This window comes from Nothobranchius furzeri, chromosome 6 (genome assembly GCF_043380555.1).
Source record: "Nothobranchius furzeri strain GRZ-AD chromosome 6, NfurGRZ-RIMD1, whole genome shotgun sequence".
Classification (NCBI taxonomy): Eukaryota; Metazoa; Chordata; class Actinopteri; order Cyprinodontiformes; family Nothobranchiidae; genus Nothobranchius; species Nothobranchius furzeri.
The window spans coordinates 26,318,294-26,337,060 of NC_091746.1; the positions used below are offsets into that span (position 1 = coordinate 26,318,294).

At 43.3% G+C, this 18,767-nt stretch overlaps 1 protein-coding gene across 2 annotated transcripts in view; it reads right to left on the bottom strand.

Annotated features, from left to right (window-relative positions):
* Positions 1-4,287: 4,287 nt before the first annotated feature.
* The window catches only part of LOC107393460 (insulin-like growth factor-binding protein 4), a 21,059-nt gene continuing 6,579 nt past the window's right edge, over positions 4,288-18,767 (bottom strand). The window contains exons 2-4 of one of the 2 annotated variants that reach the window (XM_015971836.3): positions 14,779-14,933; positions 9,702-9,827; positions 4,288-7,347 (exon numbers count right to left, since the gene is read on the bottom strand). In XM_015971836.3, the coding sequence (XP_015827322.1) occupies positions 7,210-7,347; positions 9,702-9,827; positions 14,779-14,933 (419 nt within the window). In that variant the 3' untranslated portion in view covers positions 4,288-7,209. Of the gene's footprint in view, positions 7,348-9,701; positions 9,828-14,778; positions 14,937-18,767 lie in introns of both variants that reach the window. The other variant, XM_015971827.3, reaches the window with a different exon arrangement.

Below are 18,767 nucleotides of genomic sequence, written 5' to 3' on the forward strand. Positions count from 1 at the left end.
CGCACCCCACCCTCTCCAGATTACAGCTGTGCGTCCAAGCTCATGGTAATCAGCCTTCGCTGTCAGTGCTACAGCTTTGATTCACACCACAAACACCCTTCAGGATCAAAACCATCATCTTAGTCTCATTTTAAAGCTCCAGACAGGTCCATTCATTCAAGCATCCTACTTAACGCATCATTTCGTGTCAAAATATGTCGACAGAACCTCTTCTAGTTCTTTTTCTCCTTGTGCACGTAAGACTCCATCTCTTGACACAATAAGCGATAAACAAGCATGATATTTACCGATTTTCTGCAGGCGTACTGTTGTTTTTATGGTTGCAGTCAACAGAACATGATTTCCTTATGTCAGCATGTCATAAGATGCATTGTGGATGATTCACAGGCTCTGAGCTTTTGGGAAGAAAAAAAATCAACATTGTTCTATTCACTGCCCCCATGTTGTTAGAACTGAAATACTTTGCATTCTTGTTCACATTGTTCGAGAGGTGCCCAGGTCAACGGTTGTATTAGCATGTTGTCTAAAGATAACAGTTCTAAGCCTGCAGGATTTCGCCTATACCTCTGTCCATCCAACCTAAATACCTCTTGTTTGGGATCCGTTGATTGGTTGTTTTCATTGTGACCCAGTTTCTTTCAGGGAGCCCTCCACACCTGAGAGTTTGTTGTTGTTCTGCTTAACCTGCAGTCTGGACAATATTTATTCCAGACACCGATGTGATCTTAACTCCAGGTGTGGTGCTTTACCAGCAGGAGGTGAAGGAGCTGCATCAAAGGGTCAACACGAGGGATGTGGGAGCTCCTGTTTAACGCTGGACACCTGGAGTGGAGTTCATCCGGAGGTAGGGCGGAGGGCACATCAGGCTTTTACACTGACACTCTCACAGGGGCCTCCCGGTATCAGCTGTGGGATTCTGGATACCCAGGGCGGCGGAAAGGGGCGTGTGACATTTTAAGTCAGTCTCATAACGATGTTCTCGCAATGCAGTTTCAAGCCCGGTTCTTAAGCTCCCCAAAATAGAGTCAGGCAGTGGAACTAAGCAGAATTGAAAGTTAACTCTGGTGGATAAAGAGGATATTTTTAGAAGCCTACTGCTGCCAGATTGTGATGATGTATTTTTCCCAATAATCTTCCTACACGACAGCTTGAGTATTCTTCAAAATATATCAGTTTTGTCACCTTTTAAATAAAACTTTAGGAAACGTAGCTCATCACATTCAATTCAATTCAATTCAAAATACTTTATTAATCCCAGAGGGAAAATGATTGCTGTAGTAGCTCAGAATAATAATAATAATCAAGTCATCAAAGAGTTGTTGTATATTACAATGGCTGTTAGCAGGAAGGATCTCCAGTAGCGGTCAGTGTTGCAGCGAAACTGAAGAAGCCTCCGACTGAAGACACTCTTCCGTTGTCGGACAGTCTAGTGAAGAGAATGCTCAGGGTTGTCCATCATTTTCTTGATTCTTTGGAGAATCCTTCTTTGCATTATCTCCTCCAGCGGTTCCGAAACTGCCGATACTCTGGCTGAGTCCTTGAAAGGGCTTGGAGTTCCTCCATCTTGTTGGCCAGTGATCTCACGTTGCCCGTTATGATCGATGGAAGAGATGGTTTGAAATTCGTCTCTCTCTGTCTCCATTTTCTCCCGCTCTGCGCCCACGCTTCTTGCGTTTTAGCTCATTTGGCATTTGTGGCTTCAGTTGAGGTATTATTTCAGCCTTTCCGATGTTAATCAGCTGCTCCCGATTGTAAACCAGCGTGTTGCCATGGTTACGCATCATAACAAATGCTCAAAAAGTGAGAAAAGCTAAAAAATAGCAGTAAAAATCCTCCAAGTTTCACAGCATCAGAAACAGAAAAGTAAAATGTCCAAAAAAATACCATTTCCTTGAGAAACTAGAAGAAAAAATACCCAAGAAAAGGTAAACTTACATATAGTCAACAGAGCTACTCCAACATGCAGCCGCCCAGAGCAGCGCAGTTCCAGAAAAAAACTGAACATGAAAAACATCTCAGCCAGCTATAAATCATAGTTAAATCAAGACATTAAGGAGCATTCTAGATATGATTTATACATTTAAATATGCATAGCACTCTGCACATAAAATATTCATACAATGTCACATAATGCCGCAAAGCCAAAATAGTTATGCTATTAAACTGCACAAATGACATTCTTACCTTTAAAACTCATAAGAAGATAAAGAACTTTGTCGTCCCGAGGGAAATTATTTTTTAATTGAACATGCTCAGCACATCAAGAGGATTGAATGTGTGACAGGAAGGAGTTTGTTTGTTTGTTTGCTTGTTTGTTTTTTCCGGAACTGCGCTGCTCTGGGTGGCTGCATGTTTGAGTAGCTCTGTTGACTATATGTAAGTTTTGCCTTTTCTTGGACATTTTTTCTTCTAGTTTCTCCAGAAAAACTGTATTTTTTTGGATATTTTACTTTTCTGTTTCTGGTGCTGTGAAGCTTGGAGGATTTTTACTGCTATTTTTTTTAGCTTTGTTCACTTTTTGAGCATTTGTTATGATGTGTAACCATGGCAACAGTCTGGTTTACAATCTGGAGCAGCTGATTAACATTGGAAAGGCTGAAATAATACCTCAACTGAAGCCACAAATCCCAAATGAGCTAAAACGCAAGAAGCGTGGATGCAGAGTGGGAGCAAAACAGCGACAGAGAAAGAGGAAATTCAAACCATCTCTTCCATCGATCATAATGGGCAATGTGAGATCACTGGCCAACAAGATAGAGGAACTACAAGCCCTTTCAAGGACTCAGCCAGAGTCCTAATATCAGGGCTTACCAAGTCCAGTCTTCTAGGGCTACTGTCCTAATTGTAGCTGTTTCCCTGCTCCAACGCCCCTGATTTATACGAACGAGTGATCAACATGCTTATGCAGAACTCAACATGATCATGATGTAACGGAATGAAATGACTGTTTTCCACCTAAAAGTCATTTCCCCCCTCTCCTCTGACACAGAACTAGCCTGCATGAGATATGACCTCAAGGTCTCATGCATTCGCTCTAAACTGCTTCATTTCAGCTCAACAGAAGAATGAAGAATGGAGTCTCTCCTTTTAATAAATCAAGGAACTCTATTTTTAATAAAACTAATCAAACAAAGTGTTAGTCAATAATAAGATGTGACCAGTCTGTGAAATCAAAATATTAATTACTTTATTATAATCCTATAGAATATAATAAGTAGTATGACTTTAAATGCTCGACTAGGACTGAATTCACGTAGCGTTAAGACATGGCACATTGCTTTTATTGATCCAATAAGAATCCGCCAGATCTGACGGAGGCGTGGTTTTGTTGGTGTTTGGTAAATCTGTCATCTTTTCATTCGACCATAAACCAAAACATCCAAAGTATAAAACTATGCCCACATCATCTTTAACGCCAGTTCAAATCGTTTTAGAGAAGTTGTTGGAGTGGCCAATCCGTAACTTTCCTCTTCAGCCAAAAGAACCAACGACAAGCTGGATAAAATCTGTTGCTGTTCCACCTGCTGCAACGGTTCCTTTCAGAATAAAAGCTGAACTCACTGACCTTCTGGGTCCATCTGACGCTGTCAACCAACTGTCGCTTTTTACCTGGAGACAATCCAAAGGCTAGTCTGTCGTACTGCTGATGCTGTTTCATCGGCTCCGGTATCGAAAGAGGGGTTCGAGGACCTGGCATTCTGGATCAGTTCGGAGGTCTCATCCTGAGGGAATGTGTGGAGCGACAACATGGCGTCGAATGTGTTTATGAATCTCCTAATCAAAGCTTAGCTCAAGACATCACCTTCATTCCCACCAGAACTAATTGTTTCTTCGGATTTGCTGGTTCGTAGCAACATTCCACATTACACCATTCTCCATCTCATTCACCTTAGTTACACCATACATTTAGTGTTAAAGTTAGTCTAGTTTTAATTTGTTTAGTAATAAATCTTTAAACTTTTAAAACTTGACTCTCTCTTCTGTTGTCTCTGAGTTAATACGAAGTGGTTACATCATTCCTGCAATAAAAAGTTCCAATCTTCTGGTTAAAAAGTACCCACAGATCCATAAGGTTGATTTCATATTTACTATGGAATCTTATGTCTTACGGCTCATGAAATAACATGTAAATTAATTCATTACAATGAGGTGATTATATTCTTTAATTCAGGTGTGCTGGAGGAGGAACTATGTAAAACATGCATGATGGTAGCCCTCAAAGACTGGAATTGGAGACCCCGGCTTGATTGTCCTTCATCATTTGAAGAGATTAATCAGAAAAAAGCATTAACCAGAAAAAAAGACTTTATTTACATTGTTTTATCCATCCACAATACAGAAACAACTGGATCAGATGTCATTTGGTAAAATGCCAAAACACTTACATATGCTAAATATTCCAGCCACTAATAATTGTTTTAACTGATGCATTACAATGAGTACATTTTCATTTTTTATCAGGTTGACATTTACTATGTAACTGATCATTTTATTGATGGAAACTATATTTTAATGCTCTGTTTACTTAAGTGTGTGTGTACATAAACAGTCCTAATACAGATAAACCAGTTCCTTTGTATGCATGCAAACATTACTGCTCATCAGCCACACAAACAAACAATTATAGTCCAAAATGACAACGTTGGAAACATATTGTAGCTGAAGCACAGCCTCTACATAATTAGAAGTTCTTTACGAAATAAATTCTAATCAGTTAGTTTTTTTTCTTCGCTGCTGAAGATAAAAATCATTTGTGACAAAGAAATGTGTTTGCATTGGTTGAAGAACTGATATTTTTCCACACACATTCAATAAGCTTCGTTTTCTTTCAGCTTTTTGTTTGTGAAGCAGTTATTATTATTATTATTGGTCAAATGATTTCTGGAAACATTTATTTACAAACCAAATTATCAGATGAAACAACTTCAGGAGATATTTGAAATTAAACTCTATATTTAATAGTATATAGATTATCAGATTCCATCAGTAAATAACAGTGTTTAATTTTACAGATTTTGCTGTTTTGTATAAAAAGTGGCTCAACACACAGACAAGAAAATATGTTGGTTGAGGTTTAAGGTAACTGGTATATTTTTATAAAGAAATCATTGTTTACAGATGGCCACATTCTTACCATGGGTTGGTATTACTGAGAGAAAGCCACTTCTATTCCCCACTTTCATGCTTTAACGCTAAGGAATACATGCGCATTATTACGCCTTTTAGAAAGATTAAACCAAGTCTACAGGTCAAATGTGTGCGGAAAAATTCACAGATATAAAAGTTTTCATGGCACTTTTTTAGTTAATAGTAGAACAAGACTTTGTTTACTGAACTGGGCTAAAAAAACACTCACATTTAAAGCTAAAATCAGAAATGAACACAAAAATAATTTGATTGTGTGTTAGTAGCTATCCATCTTTGATATTTCTACTCTGTATCGTGTACACAAACGCTTTGTTTGGCTAGCATTAAGGCTTCTTTACTGTTTGACTTTTTATTCAAACCTTTTGTGCTTTTCACTCTTATTTTCATAAAGTAAATAAACAACAGAAAACTTTTCTTGAGTCCACAAATATAGAATTTCCAATATAGCAGATAATGCAAGCTGTGTTTATCAAGAATTAGCTTACACCTGCTACTTCGCTCAACCTCACACTACCAGTACACTTAAAATGCTATTATAATAATTGCTGTTATATAAAATGCTACTGGTTGTGCCTACATGATCAGTGGTTATGTCACTTATACAAGTAATACCCTAATTCAAATTATGATGCTTGACAGACAACTGACAAAGAAGGGTTTCTACAGTTTCTCCAAATGTAGCGTCGCTAAAATGCTGCATTAGCTAAAAAATGAAATTAGCTAAAAGATGCAGTTGTCACAACGTGTCATTAGCAAAAACTCTAAAGTACCACATTAATAAAATGCTACATTAGCTTGAATGTTATATTAGCTAAAACGTTGTTAGCCAAAATGTTGCTTTAGCTAGAAGAATGACGTCAGAAGCTCAGTCCCCAGCTATCTCACACACGATTTTAAATACAAACTGTCTGCCTGCTTCACAAAACTGGCTTTCTAAAAAATCCAGTAGTTAGCTAGCTGCAGTGTTTTCGCAACGCTGATGTTAAATGTTACACTTAGACAAACCCATCTAAAATGCCATGAGCTATAGCCAGTTCAAATAGTTGCTCTCATTTTTTCAAAAGCTAATCGCCTCATTTTAATTCAAATCCTAAATAATGTCCTTAAAAGTGCATAAACCTTTTTTGTTTTTAATTTGGCACAGTCAGTTTGTAGCACCGAGACATTCTGCCAAGCAATACCGGGGAGAAATCCTCTGTCATTGCATACTAATGCAAACACAAAGAATGGTGCTGGCGTCTTAGCACCAGCTGGAGAAGGAAGATTATTTTATCATCAGTGTACACAGGTTCTAGCTCAGTTTTACTGCCAACACTTCCTGTTACATGTGTTTGAAAGTAAAAAACGCAATGAAGCTAATTTGTTTAGGATACAGAGATCTTCAGGTGAAAACCTATGGCTGACCGTTTGGTGACAGAGAGTTGTTTTTATCACTCCCTCATTCCTCTCTCGTTCTCTAGCTTTTATTGCTACTTTGTTGATGTGACTGAGCTAGACTTGGTGTTGGAGCAAACACATTTTATGGTTTGCTTCATCGTTATCAACCCAAATAATTAACAGTATTAGAAGACTGAAACCTAACAAAAAATGTATTAGACAGAGATGTTTCTTGGATTTTCCTGATTCTGTAATTACTATAATGTAGTGCTCTAAAAACACTACAAACTTTAGTTTTACATCATGTGTAAATGAGTGGAGTTAATTATTACACAATAGACTTGCCCATATGCACCACAAATATAACTGTTACCAAAGAAAATGTGTTTTAAAAATATTTTCTGCCACCTGGTACTTTAAAGCGCGCACGTTTATAGTCAGTCTGTCTGACATTCACATAGTAGAAACAAATCACAACAAGTGCTCAAAGAGACTCAAACTGCGTTTTCTCACACACTAATAAAATAATAAAAGAACTCAATGGTTTCCTTTTTGTTGCACAAGCTCCAGTACCGTTGGCCTCCGGTAGAGCAAAAGGATGCAGTCCTTTAGTCACGTAGTTCTACAAACAAGCACCAGTAAAATTTAGCTGGTCCTGCAACCCAAACCTCCCCTTCACCCTCCTCAATCCCGCAGGGTGGCAGCCATTAACTGGTGGCAGTCCAGCTCCCCTCGCAGCTCCAGTGGGCCAGGCATCCTCAGACCTGTTTTGGGATCCACACACCAACACTTTCCCCGATGGCCGTCACGAGCAGGATGGCACTGCAGGCATAAAAATAAAAATAGTCTGATTTTTAATTCACTCACCACTATTAAAGTGCTTCCACTCCCAAGTATAATGTCCCATTGCAGTGACACGATGATGTCACTATGACCCATGTTTCTATTATATCTGTCCATTGGCCGGCTTGTGTTTCACTGCCTGAAACCCTTTAGTTGAGCTCTGCACAGAAAGTGTGATCCCACAAAAATCTTATGGGAGCAAGTGGCTAAAAATAGATTGTGAGTCCCAAGATCTTCAGTCAGATGGAGAGTAAAACTAAAATGAAATCTCAAGAGTATAAAAGTAAAAATAGAGAAATCTGACATGTATGAAAGCTGAAATAAAGCGTAAAACTGCATATTGGTGTATTTGATCGTAAAGTTTGTGTTATCAATTTATGGTTCTATATGTGGAGGTGGGGTTGAACCTAATGTGGGAGTGACAGAGACGGGCTGCGGGCCTTAATGATCAGAAACTGGCCGGGAGTAATTTTAACCCTCCCACACTGTCTTCATGGGTGACCCCGCGAGGAAAGTTGACCATTGAGCAGGATGATGGTTTATCCCTTGAGGTCCACGTGGCAGGGGTGAGGTGGTGCTCACTCTTCACCCCTGCCACATGTACCCAAGGGATAAACCATCAACCCTGCTCAATGATCAGCTTTCCTCGTGGGGTCACACCCATAAGGACAGTGGGAGGGTTAAAGCAATACTCCCGTGTAGGGCTCTACTCTACGCCTTTGGTTCTTCAAGGCCATAAGCCTGAGCTTCAACTGTTGGCGACAAGTTGGCGATATGACATTGTGAGAAAAAATGTATTTCCATTGAATTTGCAAAGAATTAGTATGTATGGCAAATGTACGGTTATGTAAAGAAAATGGCTTCCTCTTTGAAAGGAATGTGCTCAGCTGTACTATTTTGTAAACAAAGAATTTACAAGGACACATTCCTGTGAGTTGCATAATTTATTTAAGACATAATCACAGATTTCTTTTCAAAATTTGGTCGCAAAAAGTCTTTATTACATCTCAGCTTGATTGCAGACTTCAGAATTTCAGCGACAGGAGAGTGATGTCTTGCAACTTTTGTTGTTCAAACGTTTTAGGATATTTTGGAAACTTGAGTTGTGCTCATTTTTCCAGTTGAGCAATTTCAAAAGTGATCGGTCAAGAACTGGACCTCAAGTGAGAGAAAACGCTGTACAAGATGGCCTGGCTGCTTTAAAGCGAAATGTAAAGAATACTAGGGATGACTCGAGACTTTTACACAGAACCTTATGCTGTGACCTGATTGTGACTCATGTTTGCAAACCTCCAAACTGTTTAAATCTGCATTTTTGGTTTGAGACACTGACATCATTTTGTCAACTGGACACAAACACGAGTCTGACAAACACAAATGTGCTGAAAGGGCAAATCAGGGGTGTCTTCTGGACCAGAAGTCACTAAAGCGATGTCGGAAAGCCTTTGAATAACGATTTAACCTAACACAGATTTCTTGATTTAGGAATAGACTCCGATTTGAATCTTTTAACACTCCTTCCGTGAACTTTCAACAATTCCCGTAATTCTGTTTTTTGTACGCATTTATACTTTTTTTTTCTGACTGATTTTTGAAAGCCTCTAAGTCTGAACTGTTAAGAATCTCAGAGCAACCCTGGCTTAAAATGAGTCCCAGTTGTCCCTAATGACCTGTGTTTTGCTTCCCTGTGGGTATTATCACAGTGCCGTTTTAGTTAAACAGTAAACAGATGCCTGAGAACCTGAGCAGACTGAGATACTTTAACCATGTTACACAATCAATATAACCCAGACGTTTGCCTGAGAAGAGCTTTTCTTTTTATTGCTCTGAGTCCGCAGCTTGGATCAGCCTTATCTGACCTTTTTTATGCTCTCTGATTCTTTCAGTCTTATCTGCACGTTTGCTCAGTCTTGCAAAAGCAGAGCAACATAAAAAGAGCAGCTGCATCCAAAATCTAACTGCCTCCATTGCAGTAATGAAGTGATTTTTGTATAACAGTTAAGGGTGAACCGCTTTACGCATGACATCTTAATTTGCGAGCGTAAATCTCTTCCCACTTGAGCGTGGAAAAACAAGGTTTGGCTGCTCCGTTAGGTCGGTTTGGAGACTCTTGTTAACGCTGAACGAGTGAGATAGAATGTCATCGTCAGCAGGCGTGCTTTGTGTCCTGGCGTGGTCTAAAAGGTTCGAAGTGTTTGAAGTTTAAAGACTGGCATTTTTATTTCAACTGGCGTAAAACGAAAGATTTGCAGTTCACAGTAGACGTGACTAAAGAGCAGACAGCTCAGCGTTCCCACAAAGCTCAGCCTGGGTTCAAGCTGGGAGTCACAGACCTGCTTTGGGTGGAAGTCTCCGTTCCTGTCACAGTTGGGTATGGGGATCGTGAAAAGGTCGTCATGGGTTCGGCTGTTCGATGCCAATCTGTCCAGAGCTCTCTGTAGCTCAGCACGGCATGGTGCCTTTGGGAGAAACAAGTTCTGATTAGATATTCCTCCTCCACCTTAGTTACCGCATGATGCTTTTATGCAAAACAAACTTTGTGTGGTGGAAAAGGTGATAAAGAGAGGAAGAGCATGCATTTCAAGTCATTTAGACCCTGTAATGAGATTTAAAGATCAAACTTGACAATAGCTTAAACAGCTGCAGCTTTGATCTGCTCAACAGTTTGTTTTACTCTGGTTGTGTCCCATCTGCCTTTAAGCATGCTGTGGTCCAACGGCTTCTCAAGAAAGATGGCCTAGATCCGTAAGATCTGCATAACTTTCACCCCATCTCCAAGGCTCTCTTTTTGTCTGAGGTAACGGAAAAGGTGGTGCACGGGCAGCTACAGGTCTGCCTCGTTCAGGAACATTTCCAGTCAGGCTTCAGACCACAGGGTTCTAAACGACCTGCTGCAGATCGTAGACCATGGTATGTGTGTGTGCTGATCCTGTTGGATCTTGAGAACCTTTGGTCTCATCTCAAATTGTGGGTTGGGATTAAGGGTGTCCCTTAAATGGTTCCAGTTGTACCTCTAAGGAAGAATGTTTTCAGTACACCTTGAGAAATGTATGTCATATGTGTCTTCAATGGACTTTGGGGTGCCCCAGTGTTTGGTTCTGGGTCCGTTTCCAATTATATATGCTACCACTAGGGTGTGTTTTCAGAAAGCACGGTATCTTGTTTCAGACCTATGCAGAAGACCTGCAGATCCATCTATCAACACCAGCGAATAGTGGCTGCCTTAAATATGTGCAAGCGTGTTTTGACACAAACTTTCTCAAACTGAATGAGAGGAAGACTGAGATCATTGTCTTTGGGTCACCTACTGCACTGCTTAACCACAAAAAGCAGCCTTGGAGATCTTTCCTCCTTCTGTCATCCCCCAGTTAGGAACATGGGGATGTTTTTGACTCAGGTCTCACTTTTGTGGATCAGATCAGTATGGTGGTGAAGACTAGTTTCTTCCAACTGAGGTTACTGAGTAGGATTATGTTCCTCTTGACCTATTTGCAACTTTTTTCATGTTATAATCTCTCCACGTCTGGATTACGGTATTGTGTTATACACTGGCTTCCGTTTACAGAGTTGTCAGAATGTGGCTGCTCGCCTTCGGCAGACAGCAATCAAAGTCACCTCAGTTTGGAGAATCACGGAGAGGCTCTCACAACTAATCTGTGTGGGAATCGTATTAGAAATTACTCTCAGCTCATCAGAGATTAGCTCAATGTCTCTACAACTGACTGAGCTGGACCCATTTTAGCATTAGCTAATGTTTATTAGCTGCAGTGGCCATTGTGAATTGGGTAAACCTAATCGGTTGTAGATGTTCAATCAATGATTGAATATTATTTAACATTTATTTTTATTGAGAAGCTATCGAAATTTGCTCCAACTCTGACATTATTTGTGCAAATATCGACAAACATCCCCTTCCCATGTGCTCACCATTCGTAGGAGGGGCCAAAGGGGTCGGGTACAGCGTGTGACTGATGGTAGTCGAGGGCGGGGACCTTGGCGGTCTGATCCTCGGCTGCAGAAGCTGGCTCTTGGAACATGGAATGTCACCTCTCTGGTGGGGAAGGAGCCTGAGTTGGTGTGTGAGGTTGAGAGGTTCCGACTAGATATAGTCGGACTCACTTCAACGCATGCCTCTGGCTCTGGGACCAGTTTCCTTGAGAGGGGTTGGACTTTCTACCACTCTGGAGTTGCTCCCACTGAGAGGCGCCGAGCAGGGGTGGGCATACTAGTTGCCCCCCATCTTGGTGCCTGAACGTTGGGGTTTATCCCAGTGAATGAAGGGGTAGCCTCCCTCCGCCTACGTGTGGGGGGACGGGTTCTGACTGTGGTCTGTGCTTTTGCACCAAACTACAGTTCAGACTACCCACCCTTTTTGGAGACCTTGGAGGGGGTGCTGGAAAGCGCTCCTTATGGTGACTCCCTTGTTCTGCTGGGGGACTTTAACGCTCACGTGTGCAACGACAGTGAGACCTGGAGAGGTGTGGTTGGAAGGAACGGCCACCCTGATCTGAATTAGAGTGGTGTTTTGTTATTGGACTTCTGTGCCAGTCATGGATTGTCCATAATGAACACCATGTTAAGAAATAAAGGTGTCCATATGTGCTCTTGGCACCAGGAAACCTTAGGCCGCAGCTTGATGATCGACTTTGTTGTTGTTTCATCTGACCTGCGGCCGCATGTCTTGGACACTCAGGTGAAGAGAGGGGCGGAGCTGTCAACTGACCACTACCTGGTGGTGAGTTGGCTCAGATGGTGGGGGAAGATGCCAGTCAGACCAGGCAGGCCCAAATGTATCGCGAGGATCTGCTGGGAATGTCTGGCAGAGTCTCCTGTCAGAAGGCGCTTCAATTCCCGCCTCCGACAAAACTTCCAAAATGTTTCGGGGGAGGCGGGGGACATTGAGTCTGAATGGACCCTGTTCCATGCTTCCATTGTTGAGGCGGCCGACCAGAGCTGTGGTCGCAGGATCGTTGGTGCCTGTCGTGGTGGCATCCCCCGAACCTGCTGGTGGACACCGGCGGTTAGGGATGCTGTCAAGCTGAAGAAAGAGTCCTATCAGGTCTTTTTGGCCCGTGGGACTCCAGAGGCAGCTGACAGGTACTGGCAGTCCAAGCGGAACGCGGCTCGGGTGGTCACCAAGGCAAAAACCCAGGCATGGGAGGTGTTCGGTGAGACCATGGAACAAGACTTCCGTACGGCTTCGAGGAGATTCTGGTCCACCATCCGGTGCCTCGGGGGGGCTGCTGACCTCTGCTCAGGACATTATCGATCGGTGGGCAGAATACTTCGAAGGCCTCCTCAATCCCACCGATACGTCTTCCAGTGAGGAAGCAGAGTCTGGGGACTTTGGGTTGGCCTCTCAAATCTCTGGTGCTGAGGTCACTGAGGTGGTTAAAAAGCTCCTCTGTGGCAACGCTCCAGGGGTGGATGAGATCCGCCCGGAGTTCCTCTGGATGTTGTGGGGCTGTGTTGGCTGAAGTGGCTCTGCAATATCGCGTGGACATCGGGGGCAGTCTTACTGGACTGGCAGACCGGGGTGGTGGTCCCCTTATTTAAAAAGGGGGACTGCAGGGTGTGTTCCAACTACAGGGGGATCACACTCCTGAGCCTTCCTGGTAAGGTCCATTCAGGAGTTCTGGTGAGGAAGATCCGTCGGATTGTTGAACCTCAGATTTGGGAGGAGCAATGTGGTTTTCGTCCTGGCCGTGGAACACTGGACCAGCTCTATACCCTTAGGGGGATCCTGGAGGGTGCATGGGAATTTGCCCAACCAGTCTACATGTGTTTTGTGGATTTGGAGAAGGCGCTTGACCGCGTCCCTCGGGGGGCCCTGTGTGGGGTACTCCGGGAGTATGGGGTCCTAGGCCCTCTGATACGGGCTGTTAGGTCCCTGTATGGCCGGTGCCAGAGCTTGGTCCGCATTGCTGGCAGTAAGTCGGGCTTGCTCCCAGTGAGAGTTGGACTCCACCAAGGCTGCCCTTTGTCACCGATTCTGTTCATAACCTTTAGGGACAGGATTTCTAGGTGCAGCCAAGGTGTGGAGGGCATCCGTTTTGGTGGCCTGAGGATCAGGTCTCTGTTTTTTGCAGATGATGTGATCCTGTTGGCTTCATCAGAACGTGATCTTCAGCTTTCGCTGGAGCGGTTCGCAGCCGAATGTGAAGCAGCTGGGATGAGAATCAGCTCCTCTAAGTCTGAGACTATGGTCTTGATTTGGAAAAGGATAGAATGCCTTCTCCAGGTCGGGGATGAGGTCCTGCCCCAAGTGGAGGAGTTTAAGTATCTCGGGGTCTTGTTCACGAGTGAAGGAAAACTGGAGCGTGAGATCGATAGGCGGATTGATCCTGCATCTGCAGTGAGAGAGCTGAGTCAGAAGGCGAAGCTCTCTGTTTACCGGTCGATCTACGTTCCTACCCTCACCTATGGTCATGAGCTTTGGGTAGTGATCGAAAGAACGAGATCGCAGAAACAAGCGGCCGAAATGAGTTTTCTCCGAAGAGTGACTGGGCTCTCCTTTAGAGATAGGGTGAGAAGCTCGGTCATTCGGGAGGGTCTTGGAGTAGACCCGCTGCTCCTCCACGTCGAGAGGATCCAGTTGAGGTGGCTTGGGCATCTGGTCAGGATGCTTCCTGGATGCCTCCCTGGTGAGGTTTTCCGGCCACGTCCAACCGGGAGGAGACCTAAAGGTAGACCCAGGACACGGTGGAGGGACTCTGTCTCTCAGCTGGCCAGGGAACGCCTTGGGATTCCCCCGGAGGAGCTGGCCCAAGTGGCTGGGGAGAGGCAAGTCTGGGCCTCTCGCCGTAGGCTACTGCCCCAGCGACCCGACTCCGGATGAGCGGATGAAAATGGATGGATAGATGGATTGACAAACATTCCTGGGAGTTGTTTCGTGTTGCCTTTATAAATCATCCTGTCAGACTTTTTAATCAAAATCCAAACAATTTATTCTACAAAATGACGTGGAAGACGTGTTAGAATGTCCAGAAATGATTTGTGGAGGGGCGTAAGCTCGAGGCAAATCTGTATTTATGTGACATATTTATTTTTATATGAATCTCCCAGAATATGTGCCTGTCACTGATTAATTAGATAATAAAGTATCTTTGAATATAATTGAATTGAATTGAATTAGGATGGTATGATCGTTCTGTCTCCTGCCAACGTTAAAATCCCAAATTGCGTGCTGATGTCAGTGTGGATTCTAACTTTATTTCCCAAGACTGTAATTAAATGTTATGGTCTGTAAATAACTAATTTGTGGAATTTATAACCTGCCTGTTTCTAGTTGTGACTTAAGAACCATAAAACCTTAATGTGAAACACCTGCTGAGGCTCAGGCTTATGTTTTCCTGCATTTCTTGTGCTCCGTGAAGCTTGTAAGACATCAAATGTTTTATTTTTTCTTACCAGCACTAGCTTGGCTTCATCTCTGGCACTGTTGCTTCTCGGGTTTATGGATTTCAGTCGGGCCATGTTCTTCTGTATGCATCGCTTATCCTGTGGACTGCAGCGGATGTTGCTGATGTTGGGATGTTCCAGGATGATCTCCTCCTGTCTGTCCACTGCTAAAAAACAAAAGAAAGGGGATGTAGTTTTGTTTTTACATTTAGTGCTACCATCTTTAGCGCAGCACCCATCCTCTCCGCTCTGCCAGCTGGTCTTCCTCGTCCTTTATCGTTCCATACAGCGAAATGTAGGCTATAAATGAGGCCAGGTTAACCTCAAGGGCACAGAGCCTGCACCAGGTGTGTGGAGGGGGTGGGGGGGGGGGGGGGGGGGCTCAGCTCTGACCCTGGTACTCTACCACATAGCCACACCACCAGCTCTGAGACTTTTTAAAAGGATGCCACCCCTGTTCTGCCACCCTCTGTACATTGTGGTCAGCACCACATTCACCTTTGCATCCCTATAATTCTGCAGCTCTGCAGCCCTGGAGGCACCCAGCTGCTTCCTGAGGAAATGCTCCCTCCCTCGCTCTTTATTCTCCACCCCTCCACATCAACACCAGCCTCTGCCAGATGCAGGTCGTTAGGGATTATTTACACCGACTCCAGCGGGCAACAGTGGGTGAGTGTGTGTGGGGGGGTTTGTAAGCGTGCATGCACCAAAAATCAAAATATAAAAATCTGTAATAAAATCCTACAAACCGACAGAAGCATCAGATCGGTTCTGGGTCTGACCACTGGACCAGGTGTGAGCCGGACCTGACTTCCAGGTATCAGCTGATAAGATTCAAGAGAAGAACCTCCAGGTGAACTCGCTTTCATCCTGGCTCTGTCTTCACTCTCAAGCAGCAGCAGATCCCAGGAGCAGAGCAATGACCGGGTTTCTCAGATCTTGCTGGCTTTGTTTGTCTGCGGTCGAACTGTTTTTCAACTGTTTGTATTTTTAGTTTTGTTGGTATTAAGTTTGGTCATCAGCACTTTTTTTCCACCAGAGCCGACAGACTTTCGGCCGCTTCCTTCATTTCGACACTTGTCTTTTGCCAGCTCTTACTTTTCTGGTTCCACGCTCTTTTGCAGGGCAAGCCCGAGTCGTTTAGAAGTGGGTCAGAGGTGGCATGTCCTGTTTGCTACTCCTGCTGTTTTCCATGGAGGAAGTTGACACTTCTGTGGTTTCACTTTATTTGGATCCCCACCCTTGTGCATCGGATATTTTCCCTACATCATACGTCCTGAACACACGACAGGGAATCTCTTATCATAGATGAATCATGCCATCGTGCTACCAGTTTGTCTGAGCTGTCCGTGCCGATATATTGTCTTTGATTTTCTCTACATGTTGCTATGCATTATGGGTAAACATCTCCACTTTGGTCTCATTGTTGCAGAGGACTTGAGGTTTGTTCCGATGCAGCTTTGCTGCTTTATCGGTTTTTAGAGAGAAAATGGTTTCTCCATCTTCCTCTAGCTTGTTCAGTCTTTTCCTAACTGTCCTTTCATGAACTTTAACCTTTAACCCGTGACTTGAGGCCCATCGAGTCTGAGATTAAGCTCTCAATGTTTTCACCAATTCTCTAAACATTGACCTCCGACCTCTGGGTGGATTTGCTGGGACGTCCACCCCGTGAAGATTGGCAGCTGTCCTAAATGTTTTCCACTTGTAGAGAAAGTTTCTCTCCAACAGTTTGAAAATGACCTTTAACCTTTTCCCACATTGTTGGGCAGCAACAGTCGCTTCTGTGAGATGTTTTTCTTCCTTGTGTTGAAGCTGATATAACAAATTTGGAGAGCAAATGAGACTAAACCATTTTTTTCATGCCTCTTAACAGCATTCTTACAAAGTACAACTGTAAATATAATGTGGAGATTAAAAATAAATAAATTAAATGATCATATTTGTCTAAAAACCTCCACCAATAACACGACTCTTAACCAACTATTGGACCATGCGGTTGTCGATCTCACTGAACCCTGGGTCCTCCACTCATTACGCACGTAATTAGCAACAGAACACCGCTGGTGTGAGAGGATCTAGAGGCCGACCGATGTGGTTTTTTAAATGTCCGATACCGATTTTTAAAATAATTTAGTTGCTGATGACCGATTTAAAGCCGATTACTAAGGCCGTATATTTGTTCTGTGTGTCTGCGTCTCCTTTGCTCTATCGCTTCCCTAATCCAGATACGTACAGAAGATGGATTAAGGAAGCGATGGCGATAAGGAGTCGCAGACACAACACCATTAACAGAGACGACGGTGTTTACACGTTGGATCACACATGGGTTATCAGCGTGAAGGATGCGGGCAGCAGAGGGCGACATCGTCCTTTGCTGCCCGCACATAAACGGACGTGATGCCACGAACAGCTCGAACAGCTCTGACGAAGGCAGAAGTTCCGGCCGAAACACGTCAGCCAAAGGTAAAGAAACATCTAATTACTTCACCAACATGAATACACGGTAGCAGCACATTGATTGTGAAATACAACTGAACACTCCCTGTGTACGATATAAATGAAATAAGTCAGTAATCTCTTAATATTTATTGAATTTCACGTATAAAACAAACTCAAAACATAAAAATAAAACGGTGTGTTGGGGTCCTTCAGGTCCTTTCTTCAGTCTAGTGGAGGCAGTTGGCCACACTGGTGCCTGTTTTTATTTAAAAAAAATTTTTAATCGGCTTTAAAAAAATAAAACATTTGAATATATCGGTTGGCCTCTAAGAGGTTCTCCGCGCAATAATATCAGAGAAGGAGAAACAGCCGGCTGCTACCACTTCAGCTTTAGGACAAACCACCAGAGTCCCAAAGAGAAAAACACCATTTGAAGTCACAACAAAAGACGTTTGGACCTAATAAATGATAACTGGTGTTTAGCGCTATCTCGTTTCCTCTGGCAATGTGCGTTCCTATATAAGGGGGGGGGGGGGGGGGCGTGGCCTAGAGATGATAGCCGACAGACGGGGTGAGAGTTCCGTGAATGTGTTTGTGTTTAAAAGCTAGCTTGTTTTGCAGATTTGCCGTTGCAGCTTTAGCACACACCTGCGTTGCTTCAGACCAACAAACTGACTGATCCCGTAACAAAATGCATCTGGTTAGCAGCACCTGGCAGATCGTCTCCGTAATTATTCCTATGGGGCGCTTAGTGTTCAGTGAAGTTCTTCTGCAGATAGATTCAGTTTTTTAACGAATTGTAAAACAGTGACATTGATGTGAAACTTAGAACAGAAACGTGGCTAACGTTTACCAGACATCCATGCCTAAGTGACATATTTCCCTGCTGAAGGATGTTCGAAACTTTAGCTTTTTGTTTTAGTGAAAACACTCAATCTAGCTGTAGTTAAAAGTGCAGCTTAGTTATTCATCTACAGAGAAAACGGTTGAGTTCTTTTCTTTTGAGTGTCCCATGTGTGTCCGTAATATAAAAGAAGATAAAAACCAGGGACATCAAAAGTCCAGCCAGCTCTCAGATGATCCATAAAATAAAGATGCAGTCAGTATGGAAAAGATTTAACGACCGGCACTGCAGTAAACCTGCGGCGATCCACTTCTTTGATTCCACTTGGATATTCTCATTCCTTCACCTTTTCCAGATTAACTTGCTTTCAACAGAATATCACCCTGAGATCCTTCAAGCGGATTAAAGAAAGACAAACGAAAACATTCACGTCGGGGTTCTGTACGACGCTAGACAAAACAGCTCGTTCTTCACCGACAGCGACTTTTAAAAGATTCTGGCAGCGAGTTCAAAAGTCATCCAGGCTCGGCACCAAAAGGCTTTTCTTTTCAGTCAGCACAGCATCCTGCCAGAGTATCGGTGTCGGCCCGTCAGCTTCCAGGCAAAACACTTCTAGAAATCAGTTAATCATCAGCTGATGTCTGATTCGGTTGTACAAACAGAGCTTGGCTCTGTAAGCCAGGCCCGTGTGAACTGTCCCTGCTCACAGCTCTGC